Source organism: Corvus kubaryi, unplaced genomic scaffold, assembly GCF_017639235.1.
Source record: "Corvus kubaryi isolate FWS band 111438036 unplaced genomic scaffold, C.kubaryi_AGA036_p1.0 37393, whole genome shotgun sequence".
Classification (NCBI taxonomy): domain Eukaryota; kingdom Metazoa; phylum Chordata; class Aves; order Passeriformes; family Corvidae; genus Corvus; species Corvus kubaryi.
In genome coordinates this window covers 320718-333064 of record NW_024581132.1, presented here as the reverse complement: position 1 = coordinate 333064, position 12347 = coordinate 320718, and the positions used below count along the sequence as shown (strand labels likewise).

At 53.8% G+C, this 12347-nt stretch overlaps 3 protein-coding genes across 17 annotated transcripts in view; 1 reads left to right on the top strand and 2 right to left on the bottom strand.

Moving 5' to 3' along the window:
- Positions 1-2105, top strand: part of RALGAPA2 (Ral GTPase activating protein catalytic subunit alpha 2) — an 86073-nt gene extending 83968 nt beyond the window's left edge. For 5 of the 8 annotated variants that reach the window (XM_042038909.1, XM_042038906.1, XM_042038908.1 and 2 more), the window contains one exon: positions 1790-2105. In XM_042038909.1, the coding sequence (XP_041894843.1) occupies positions 1790-1938 (149 nt within the window). In that variant the 3' untranslated portion in view covers positions 1939-2105. The remainder of the gene's footprint in view (positions 1-1789) is intronic. The other 3 variants (XM_042038910.1, XM_042038905.1, XM_042038907.1) reach the window with 2 other exon arrangements.
- Positions 368-12347, bottom strand: part of CFAP61 (cilia and flagella associated protein 61) — a 99464-nt gene continuing 87484 nt past the window's right edge. The window contains exons 27-29 of one of the 8 annotated variants that reach the window (XR_006017836.1): positions 6710-6812; positions 1576-3158; positions 368-1217 (exon numbers count right to left, since the gene is read on the bottom strand). Coding sequence is in view for 2 of the 8 variants with exons in the window: in XM_042038912.1 (XP_041894846.1) it covers positions 6730-6812 (83 nt within the window). In the remaining 6 variants the exon portion in view is untranslated. Of the gene's footprint in view, positions 3159-6709; positions 6813-12347 lie in introns of all 8 variants that reach the window. The other 7 variants (XR_006017838.1, XR_006017837.1, XR_006017839.1 and 4 more) reach the window with 7 other exon arrangements.
- INSM1 (INSM transcriptional repressor 1) lies at positions 10421-12346 on the bottom strand (the record flags this gene model as incomplete). The annotated part of the gene is made up of 1 exon (XM_042038881.1): positions 10421-12346. A coding segment is annotated over one exon (1179 nt), but the record flags the coding sequence as incomplete, so codon positions are not given.

Here is a 12347-nt window from a genome sequence, read left to right as displayed (position 1 = left end):
CGATCCGCGTACGGTCGTGCCTCCCGCGATCCGCGTACGGCAATAGCACCCGCGATCCGCGTACGGTCGTGCCTCCCGCGATCCGCGTACGGCAATAGCTCCCGCGATCCGCGTACGGTCGTGCCTCCCGCGATCCGCGTACGGCAATAGCACCCGCGATCCGCGTACGGTCATGCCTCCCGCGATCCGCGCACAGTTGTGCCTCCCGCGATCCGCGTGCGGCAACAGCCCCCGCGATCCGCGCGCGGCAATCGCCCCCGCGATCCGCGTACGGTCATGCCTCCCGCGATCTGCATGCGGTTATGCTGAAATGGCTCCCACATGTGATGATCACTCCCACGTGCGATAACAACTCCCACAATCCATGTATGGTAATTATTTTTTATTTCTAATTTGGTTCAGCTTGTTCTCTTGGAGAAAATGGTATTATTTTGACCATCTGCCATTCTGCCTCACTGCAGGAATGTCAAATGCAACACCTCCCTCACAGCCCTTCCCTCCCCCACACTTTTGTCCCCAGCCAGTAGCACCACAGGTTTTGTTTTTAATCCAAAATTGACAGCTCTGTATTTTTCACAGAAAATGCCTTTACAGGCTAAGTCACACTTTCCACCTTTTTAAAATGTGCTATTTCCCCTCAGTCGGTTGTCTCAAAGAACCAATCTGGTACAGTATGGGCTGTCTTTGAGATGCAAACGCAGGGCTGCAGGCAGGCGGCGGGGACTCACACTTGGGGCTGTGCTGCTTTCAGTCACTCAAACACTCAGAGCTGCTCAAGCAAAAAGACAGGTTACACCTCACCTTGGAAGTGCAGCAGAGAGCCAGGGTGAGTCTTTGTCCTCAGCCACCGAGGGCTGATCCTGCTTCCACACTGACCCATGGCCATGTCCCCACCCGTCCTGCAAGGACAGTGCCCTACTCACCTATGCTCGAGGGACATCAGCCTCAGCCAAGGCCCTGGCTGTGCTTTGGGGCATTTTGTGCACGCTTGAGATTTACCTGGGCTAGGAAAGGTGAAGGGAGGATTAAATAGCCACGGCCTGTCCAGACACAGCTGAGAATGGAGTCATTTGTTGCACTGGAAGTAGGTCTGTGTTGCAAAACACAACCATCCCTTAGGAGTTGAGAGGGGGTGCCACCAGTGCCCACCTTTGGAGTGGGCTCAGAATGTCCTTGTGCTCTCCCTGCCTGGCTGCGAGGCTGTTCCTCCCTCCTACCTGTAATAAAAAACTTGTGTTTACACTTCGGGAGAGAATTGCAACATGGTTTAAAAATAGTTTCCTGCGGGAGCTGATGAAACAGTGTTCCCCCGGGAAATGCCTTGGGACAGGTCCAGCCCTCAGCAGCAGGGTAGGGTGGGTCCCTTGCAGCAGCTGCACCGCGTTTTGGTCATTAGTGTCTCATTTAATGACCATGTGCTCACCTGTTCCCCTTCAGCCAGCCTGGGCAGGCCTGGCCTCTAGGGAATAACCAACAGGTGACTCCACTAAACAACAAAGCATAACCCTGCATACCCACAGCCCCCCGAGACCCTTCCCCAGTGGTGGCCATAAGCCACCAGTAAAACAAGGGTACCTGTTATGTAGTGGAAGAAATTGTGATTCTTTAGGATTTTTCCAGAGGTTAAGGCACCTTCCAGGGAGAGTTGTGTGCCAGTCCTCATGCTGGGAATCCCAAGAGAAGCTGGGAAGAGGTGAAGGGAGGGGCAGTGCTGTGCCACGCACTTACTCCGAGGTACACAGGCTCTTCTGTCCTGACCTGGGTTTTCCCTGCCTGTTCTGTTTTCCAGGCTGCCTCACCACAAGTGCAAGTGTTGACCTCACTGTCACCATCGGTGTCGAGCTGGCAGAGCCGCCCTCGCTGCCACGTGCCTCCAGGAGCAGGGTCTTGGGGAAGCTCCGCCGCTCCACCAGTGCCCTCAGCAAGGCGTCCAGCTGAGGTCCTGGAGCACAGAGCTGCGGCCAGGGCACCTGAGCACAGATCAGAACAGGCAGTTCTGGGTGAACATGTCTTGAAGGGGCCAGGCAAAGGGTTTGCTCTGTGTACCGGCCTTTCCCCAGTCTGGACAGATACAGCTGGGGACTGGGTGTCACCTGTGTCACCATCACTGCACTGGCACCAAGTGAGCGCGGGCCCCAAGCCCCTGGCTGCAGGTGCCACAGCCAGAGGTTGTGAACCAGCACTGAAACCAGTTATTTAACGTACCCTTAGAGTATTGCTGTAGTCGTTCCAGGCAGCACTTACCTGTGCATAAGGGAATTTTTTCTAAATAGAGGTTTTCCCATGACTAGCCAGGTAGCAGATGTTCCCTGCTGGAGCACATGTGGATGAGGGAGGAGCTCTCCAGTCGGTGCTGTCCCGCTGCGAGAGCGCCGTGGCCGTTCCGTGGTGTGTGCCATGGCTGTGCACTGGCACTGCTCCCTAGAGAAACAAAAATAAGCAAATCCTCTTAGAAGAGAAAAAGCCATGCTTTTGCCATGACCCCTTCCCAGCACAGTGTAAAGAACTGGGCAACCCCTCACCTTGTCCCAGCAGGCTGTGACGTCTCTAGGCAGAGGACAACACAGCTAAAAGCTTGTGAGGAGTCAGGGTGTCCTCCCGGCACCTGCTGTAGTGAGCAGAGCTCGTGTTGGCAGTAGCTGATGTGTTTCGGTCTACACATGTTGTAGGTTAATGGGGTGAAAATTTTTATAGTTAAATCCCTAGTATTTTAAAGCAACAGAAATCTGAGATCTAGCAGCCACAGAGCCCTGTCCTGCTGCTGCTTGGTTGCTCCTGGCACTCAACGCACACCTCCCAGTGGAATGGGAGTTGCTTTAAGCGAAGGGATTGTGTTTTTTGGGAAATGCCCCGTTGGGCCCCCACTTGTTTTTGCACTTACACTTGGTGTTATGGCTGTCTGTCCGCCTGAGTGCCAGCACCTGGCCAGGGGCCACTGTGGGGCACGTTCCCGCCATGACCACTGATGCCAAGGTAGCCCTTGGGTTCTGCTGCGTGCTCTGTGCCTGAGGGGCAGCACCTCAGCCCTGGTGCCCGACAGGAACTCACCTGGTGCAGCTGCTGAGGAGCTTCCGTTGCTGAGGGCTTGGACAGCTGGTTTGATTTTCTGCCTCACAGTTGGGTTTTGCTTTCTATTGATTTTCTGTCAGTGAAGGAACCTAGAATATAAAACATGTATTTTAATTTATTTCACTTTCAGGGCCAGACAGCCTTGCCTGTCCACTAGCTACTTATCCAATAGCTGGTCTGAAACAATTTCAAAGGCATCCTTCTGAGTAAGGAGCCCTTTCTCCTTAGAGCAATATGTATCTCTAATTCAGGGAAGAATTAAAACAATGATGAAAATAATGTTTTCCTGATGTCAAAAACTAGTAATTTGTATAAACTCCGCTGTGGTTTTGCACCCTGAACTGGATGACAAAGCCACTCTGTTACCCCTCACCAAGTTAATAAATCCCTGCTCACAATAAAATTTCTGCCCAGAGCAATAAAAAGTGGTACCTGTGTGGTGTGTACGGCAGAGGGCGGGAGGCGCCGGGGCTGAAACTCTGGTGATGCCGGTGGTGCTGCCTGGGCCTGGCTGCTGCGGCTGCCTGGGTGTGCAGGCTGGCTCACAGGGGGCAGGGACTGTCCCTGCTGGACGCAGGTTCTGTCCCTCTCTGCTGGGGCCGCAGCTGCAGGAACGGCTGCCGGGTGCGCAGCTGGCAGCGGCGTTCCCAGACTGGAGCGCTCTTGAGGAGTTCACGCTGTGACTGACACGGGGCACCCACAGTCGCGCCCCGCGGGCCCTTGCAGGGTGGCACCTCCTGCCAGCCGGGCCCTGCCCAAGGCACCAAGCACAGTGACGGACCCTTGTGGCCCCCAGAAGCCACTGTCCATAACCTGCTTCCCTGCGATGCCTCATGGCCCAACCACCCGCATCGGCATTAAAAACAAGAGGTTTCTAATGGCGATTTTCTACTCGAGAGACATTCCTTAAGCAAATGCAGGGGGCTGCACTCAGCCATGATGACGTCTGAAAAGACACCTGGAAATCTCCCTTCCTCTGCGGAAGAGCCACAGCAAAGGCCGCTCCTAAATTGCTTTCAGGTGCTCTAGCCAGAAATAGAGTTAATCCAGATGGCTCCAGACAAAGCTCCCTTTGCAGAAGTAACTGCACACACTAATGAGTGTTGGGAACCCAGCTTCCAACTACCTTTCCAGGGAGGATCCCTTCCCCAGGCCCAGCAGCACCACCACCACCCTGGTGTGGATTTGGAGAGCGGGGGGGCCAGCTGCTCTGCAGACCAGGGGTCACTGCTCAGGGACTGCGCTGGCAGCGCTCTGAGCCAGGCGGTGCCCCTCACCAGGGCTGGCACAGCCATGTGTCCCCGCTCTCCCGGCAGCAGGCGGGCGCCGGGCAGGCTCCGGCCGGAGCGCCAAGGGCACGCGGCTCCCGCACAGCTCGGTGCCCAGCACAGCTTGGTACTGGCACCCATGGGGGCAGGGGGCAGCGAGGCCCCGCCAGGCAGGACACAGCCCCGGCCACGGGGCTGCAGTGGTGCTGGTGAAGCCAGCCTGGGACAGGAACACGCGCCCAAGGCACCCCTGCCCCTCCAGCTGTGGCAGCAGGCACACAAACGGCATTAAGAATCATTTACTAAATTAAATAATATACAGACTAGGTTATACTTACCATGGAGTCCCAGAATGGATTGTGTTGGAAAGGAACTTAAAGATCATCTCATTCCACGCTTGCCAAGGGCAGGGACGCCTTCCACTATCCCAGGTTGCTCCAAGCCCAGTCCAACCTGCCCTGGAACACCTCTAGGGATAGGCCAGCCACAGCTTCTCTGGGCAACCTGTGCCAGGGCCCCACTACCCTTCCAGCCAAGAATTTCCTCCCAGTATCCCTTCTAATTATACCTTCCTTCAGCTTTAGAAACATTTTTTACAAGCATTTGTATAGGTATTACCTTATTCCTGTACCTATTAATATGCTCTCTATAACTAAACAGAATACATTAGGTATCTCATGTTCTATATATTATATGCTACAGTATTTCGAATTATATATCTAGCATTTGATATTATGCATGTCTATATGTTTATATTAGCTAGAATATATATTACAGGTATTAAATTCACACAGATACAATGTGTATCCATAATTACATTAAGGATAATATATGCAATCTGTGATATATAATCTATGTATAATACAAGGTATATAATGTCATATGCATTATATATTGTACAATGTATTATATCATATACACACTATATTTTTTATCTTATTAATACCTGGTTTTGAATACTAAATATTGAATATAAAGATAATAATTTTATCCAAAAATGGGTTATAGGTTACATAAATACAACATATTACCTTTACATTATACGTGTATATCTACATATGCACACATCCCTAGTATATATTTTAGCTATATGTACATATCGTGACATAAACTATAGCATTACTTTACAAACTGTACTACTGTGTGCATCTATATGAAGTATACTTTTATTTAAAATGTATATAAGAAAATGATGTAAATCGTGTCAGAAATGTATGCATTCTGTATAACATTATATAATGAACATGTAATGTTTTGTACATATATAACATGCATCATGGAATATTCAGTGCACCATATACATCCAATAACAGTATTTTAGACCCTGTACAATATGTATGGATAGTGGCTATGCCAGGTGTGCACACATATGTGCACCTACACTCTGTCCTCCACAGCACACAAATCCCAGCTGTAGAGCTGACAAAACCTCCTGTCAGACAAGTGTTTCATTACATCAACATTTGTAATGTATCAGTAATTAGGTATAATGCATGTATGGTATTATGTACTGTAGATAATGTATTTAATATGCATTGTCTCATTGGCAATATATACATATTTTAGTATACATTGTATAATATAATATGCACTGATGTAATACATGTAATATATTATACACTATCTACATATTCTGAAGTCTACTTATATAGATCATCTATATAGAATATACTGCTATAAATATTTTTTATATTTATTTTTATCACAGAATCCTAGAATAGTTTGGGTTGAAAGGGAGCAATAAAGCTCATCTCATTCCAGCCCCCTGCCATGGGCAGGGACACCTTCCACTATCCCAGGTTGCTCCAAGCCCCGTCCAACCTGGCCTTGGACACTGCCAGGGATGAGGCAAATGCAAAATATAATTTACTGTATGTAATAAATTCTGATTTCTTCTGTGTGTGTGTAACTAAACCAAAACCTCCCTGCTCAGACACCCCCAATCGTACAGCATTTTCCTCACATTTATCATTGAACTGGTCTTGCACTACAGGCAATTTCCCTCTAAAAAACTGTAAAATGAGCCTATGAAAACACCGTGGTCCCACGCCCTGAGAAAGCAGAACTTGTTCTAACCTGCAGCCAAGCCATGCTGCTTCTCTCCCCCAGCGCAGTGCCCAGTGCAGCCCAGGCAGAGCCTTTGCTCTGGTTGAATCCTCCCTGTCACTCACCCTCCCCATTCCCTAAGAAAGGCTGGCAAGCCTCAGCAGAGTGGCACAGCACAAGAGCCAGGCAGGAACAGGCTGGGCTGTGCATGCCCTCGCCTTCAGAGCTGCGAGGGGGCTTTATTAGAGCTTAAAAAGAGTGATTCTTCCCTAAGAGGAACAGGTGGCTTAACTGGACCTGGCTGCTGAAAATAATGTCCCAATTACCATGTCGGGGGGATGCAGTCCTAGGACGGTCCCTGTGCCGGTGTGGGGCTCCTGCTGCTGCCGCTGTGCCCGGCTCTGCCCAACTTCGGTCCCTGCCTGCCTGCTGCGGAGAAAACAGCACGGTCAGAGCAGTGCTGGGGGCAGCCCAGCACTCGGATCCAGTGGCACAGGTAAGAACCAAGCCTGGAGCCGCTACCACAGGACAGCCCATGCTTGCCATGTCCCATCTCAATGATTAATGCATCAAAGGCTGCCAGAGGCAGACCTTTGTTATGTGGACTGTAAACTACATTTTATTTAAACCATTTAAAGCCCTGATGAGGCTTCTCACCTGCATGGAAGGATTTGAGGTGTTTGAATGCCACATGCAGGATGCACCTGCACACCCAGATCCTTCACCAAGGTAAGCTGCCCGGGTGCTTCAGGGAACTGCTGTCCCACCCAGCCCAAAACACTCACCACAACCCAGCACTCCTGACCTTCGAGCAGTGGGGCAGGGGGTGTGTTGACACCAGCACACCAAAGCACCCCGTGGCACTCTGCAGGCACGGCCTGTCCCACAGAAAGACCTGTGACTCCCGGAGCCACTTACCAGCTCATCAACAGCGATGCCTCTTTTTAAACAGGTTTGTGTGAGGAAGAGGTCTGTTTCCAGGCTTGCCCCAATCCCATGGATACCTCCCAACTGCCCACCCCAGAAACAGACTGGAAGGTGCTGGGCAGGGCCTCCCAAAACCTTGAGCTGTGACCAGCTGCATTTTGCAGTAAGCCCATCCAGCAGGGCAGGTGACAGATGCCCTACTGCACTGATGGCTGCGAGGGACCATGGTGTTGGTACCGAAACTGCCCAAAACCTACCCTGGGGACAAGCAGCCTCCAGAGAGTCTTCCCCTGTGGGCAGGAGCACCTCGCCCCAGCTCCCCACCAGCTCTGAGCCCATGGGACAGGGATGGTGTCCATGCTACGTTTCTCAGAACCCTGCAGGTTCATCTATCCAATCTCCCCAGCTCCCTTCCCTGTGGTCACGCTCTGTCCCAGACCACACGTTCAGCTCTCGGTGTGCCCGGAGAGGAGGAAGGCTCCGGCACAGCAGGCAAACCCCTCTGTCCGTGTGCACAAAGCGTGAGCAACCTCTGCGCCAGCTGCCTGCACTGCGTCACGTTTGGGGCAGGATCAGTGTTTTCCGTGGTGACCAAACCTGTTCCTGCTGGATGCACCGAGAGCCACCAGCAGCTGATTTGTTAGCTGACAGCAGGAGGCTTTGTTTGCGCAGCACTGGCCGGCCCGTGCTGCTGGGTGGCCAGGACATGGCACCTACCAAGCAACACCTGCATTCCCAGGGGCTGCTACTGAGAGCGCTCCGGGTTCAGCCGCGCTGCTCGGCCCCTGGGATAGCCACCGAGCTACACGTGGGCTTGGGACTTCACAGACGCAGAGCAGGAGGCAGAGCCCAGCACAGACCCAGTGCTGGGGGCCTGAGCAGTGGGACGGCGCAAGGGAGGAACTGGCGAGGGGCAGGGACAGATCCCTCCCCAAATTACTGTCCAAAGGAGGCTGGTGTGAGCGGCAGGCTTTGTGACCTGTCACGGCGGTGCAATGCCCTGCACTGCCAGGTGGCAAGAGACACAAAACAGTGATGCCAATGGCTCCCTGTAAAACCCCTCGGGCAGTTGGGGCTCACCCTCACAAGGACCCAGCGGTGCAGGCAAGGGGAGAAAGGCTGCAGACACAAAGCCCAGCAGCTCTGCCCAGGCTGCTGCAGCCCAGCGATGCCAAAAGCAAACTGCGCCCCTTTTACAGAATGTTTGTGAACAGAGCCATTTCCAATGTACTCCACTGTCACCTCTCCTTACTCCTCCCCAACACAGGAGTCTCCACTAATCACCCTTTCTGCTCAGCGGGAGATACAATAAGATGGTGCCAATGGTTACCCAGACAGTTCTAAAAACCTGGGGAATTCTGGCCCCAACAAACTCTAACTGATTCTTACAAGAGCAGACATGGATTTACTTGACTATTAGGGAATGGACAGCAGTATGAAGCTGTTGTTTTGTGGCCCGTTGGTGCCACAGGCTTGGAGCATGGATTTGAGCAGGGACACTGCTGTGACAGAGTGGATGGAGCCTTTAGGCTTCTCCAGAGGATGCGCCAGCATCACTCTGGAAATGGTGTCCAGTGGCCCGAGAGGACGGCCACGTATGTTGGCAAAGTCCCCTTGGGGACCAAAGAGCCCACTCCACAGACAGCTGCGACACCGTCTGCGACAGCCCGGGATCTGGGGCTTTCCAAGGCCAGGGAAGCCAGGAAAAGCAAAACCGCAGCTCTTGCCAGGCAGGCTTTGCTGCCTGGGTCTCTCGGGCTATGCTCTTTTCCAGTGTATTGATTTACAGCTAAAACCACAGCTTTGCCTAGGCCTGAAGTCAGCCCTGGCATAACCAAGTTGGTTTCCTAGGAATCAAGACAGAAGGAGCGTACCCATACATTGGTACTGTTCAGCCTGACTGAAAAAGAAGAAAAAAAAACCAAAAAAACCCCAAACAAATCTTTCTCTAGAAAGATGTTCTTTCTCTACAACTTTTGCTTTATCAAAAAATACTCAGCCAGTTCCAGGGAAACTTCCCTCCAGGAAGCTCCACCACCTCCTGCCCTTCCCACAGTGAATCAGGGTTATGGTTAGGAGCCTTTAGGTGAGAGAAGATGGCAGGAAGAGGCTGGAAACCTCCACCAGGGAGCCAAAGCCTCAAAGGCATTGCTACCCCAAGACGGAGCAGCCCCTACACCCACACCAAGCCCTTGCAGCCCCCTGGCCCTTCATACACCAGTTTGGGAGCAGGGATTTGCTCTTGGGGCTGCCAAGCAGATTTGCATGCCGTGGAGTTGGCTCCGTACCTGCTGCTGCTGGCAAAGGGGGAGATCGTACAGGTGCATGCAACACCTGTCTGTGAGAGGGGTTTCACAAACCCAGCACGCACCTTCCCCACTTACACAGATTCTACAGCAATTCTGACCAAACACGTGAGATTCCCATATACAAACACAAGGCCCCGCAGATGGAGATAGATCCATCTGCAAATATATGTATGTATCTATATATACAGTTATTGAAGGATGCTGCAGAAATCCCGCTGCGGGGCGCAAGGACGAGGCAGGAATGGGCTCCCGCCCTGCCAGGAAGCAGACAAATGCCTGGCCTTCCTTGTGCCAGGCTCCACAGCCCACGGTCAAAGCAGGATGCCGCTGCTCTGCTGAGCCCTGAACCCCACACCTCAGCGCTGAGCACATGCGACAGCCGCCCAGCAAACACCACAGCCCTCCTATGCACGGGTTTCTACAAGTTCTCTGCTTACAGGTGCTGCCTCTCCTCGAGCTTTCCCTGCAACACCTTCCAGGGAAGGTCCCTGGCAGCTCTCCCCAGCAGCAGAGCCCAGGGCAGGCTGTGCCTGGCGACGGCCGCAGCAGGGGCAGGGCTGGGGCTCCAGCCCACGGCCAGGGGTCCCCTTTGCTCAGGGGGCAACCTTCCCCCAGACCAGCCACGCCGCACCCAGCTCTTCTCCTCCCTTTAATTCCTTTTTAATTAATCTCATCAAACAGCACAGAGCAGGCTGGTGCCTATGGAGGCACCCTGCCAGCTGCAGTGTGGAGCCGGATGCCAGTCCCCCTGAGCCCCCAGGGCCAGCCCGGCAGGGAGAAGCAGGAGGGGTGGGGGCACGCTTGAATTTGAAAATATTTTATTTGAATAGTAAATAATTATACAGTTGAAACAGTTCTATCGAAGCACTCTATAAATAGCTAACAGTTAAGAAAATAATGTGTGTAGAAAAAGAGATTGCATCTAAAAGTAAGAGCTGTTGGTTGCACGGGATAAAATGGTTAAGATCATGTGTTATTCTAGGTATAAAAGTTAAAACCTTTTCAGCAGACCCCTTTAGAAAAAAAGATCTTCTAAAATGCACAGTGAAATGGCAGGCAGGGAGACAAAAAAGCGCATTAGAATTTCTGCAATCAAATAATATCAATCTTCATAATTAATATAAATAAATAACGAATAAATAACATAATTACTCAAACCAACATATACAGATAGACAACTCATGAGCTACCTTAGTAAGGGCAAAACGAACAGAAACAGAAAGTTGGCATGTCACAGTTAAGGCAGTTTCTACAGCATTTTCTGGAGACCATCAACAGCAGAGTCAAGGCATTTGTGGCTACACTAAAGGAAACACTCGTTTCTCTGGAGCGGTTTGATCTGTTCACATCGATAAAAACCGGAGCGAAGAAACAAAATTTTTTAAAAAATTAAAAAAAAAAAAAAAAAAAAAAGAAAAAAAAAAGAAGAGAGAGACCCCGGGAAGGTAAGTATAAAGCCAGATTCCAGCAGGTCACAAGCCGTATTAAAGCTAATCGTGTGGCGGCCCCGGGGGAGCGGCGCGGGGCGGCGGGGAAGGCACGGGCGGCTCAGCAGGCGGGGCGCAGCGGCACCTGGAGCAGGATGACCTGTCGGTTCTCCGAGGGGTGGCACTTGTTGATGTGCCGGGTGAGGCCGGGAGAGCTGTAGAAGGTGGCCGGGCAGTACTTGCAGGGGAAGACCTGGGCGGCGTGCAGGAGGCGCAGGTGCCGCTCCTGGCTGCTCTTGCTGGGGAAGGTCTCCCCGCAGACCGGGCAGAGGCGGCACTCGGCGGCGGGCAGCTCCTCGGCGCTGGGCTCCGGGGCCGGTGCGGGAGCCGGGGCTGGGGTGGGTGCCGGTGTGGCGTGCCCCAGCAGGTGCTTGCGCAGGTAGGCTTGCCGGCGGAACCGCTTGGCGCAGCGGGGACACTCGAAGAGCCCCTCCTCGGAGCCCGCCTCCGAGGCTCCGCCGGGGCTCGGTGTGTCCCGCTCGCTGCCGCTGCCGCCGCTCGCCTCCTTCGGCGTTTCCTCCGCCGGGGCCGGGGCCGCGGCCGGTGCCCGGCCCGCCTCGGGGCCGCCTTTGGTGGCGGGCGGGCGCGGTTTGTGCCAGCGGCGGTGGGAGGCGAGGTTGGCGGGGCAGGAGAAGACCTTGTCGCACTCGGGGCAGCGGTACTCCACCCGGACGATGCGGGAGCAGCGGTGCTGCGCCAGCGCGAAGGGGTCCCCGTACTCCTCCTTGCAGAGCTGGCAGATGAACTCGCCCAGTGGACGGGCGCAGCCGCCCCGTGCCTTGGCCGGCGCCTCCACCGGGCCCTCCTTGATGCGCAGCCCCAGCACGGGCGAGGTGGTCACTTCGTCCTCGAAGGTCAGCTTGCGGATAGCCTTCGTCTTCTTGCCTGACGGGGCTTTCTGCCGCCCGGGTTCGGACGCGCCCGGCAGGCGCTTGGCGGGGAGCGGGCGGCCCGAGGCGGGCGGCGCGGCCGGGGCGGGCGGCGCAGGGGCTCCACCGGGGCCGGGGTGGGTGGCGGGAGGCTCGGCGTGGCCAGCAGCGGCCCAGAGCTTGAGGTCAGCCGGGGCGAAGAGGATCGGGTCCATGGTGCTGGGCACGGCCGGCGTGGGGAAGGACTCGGCCGAAACGGGCGAGCCCAGGCTGAAGCCGCGCTCCAGGTACTTGTCCCTGCTGACGGGCCGCGTGGGGCTGTACAGCGCCTGCACGGCGGCATCGGGCGTCCCGAACGGCACCGGCGGCGGC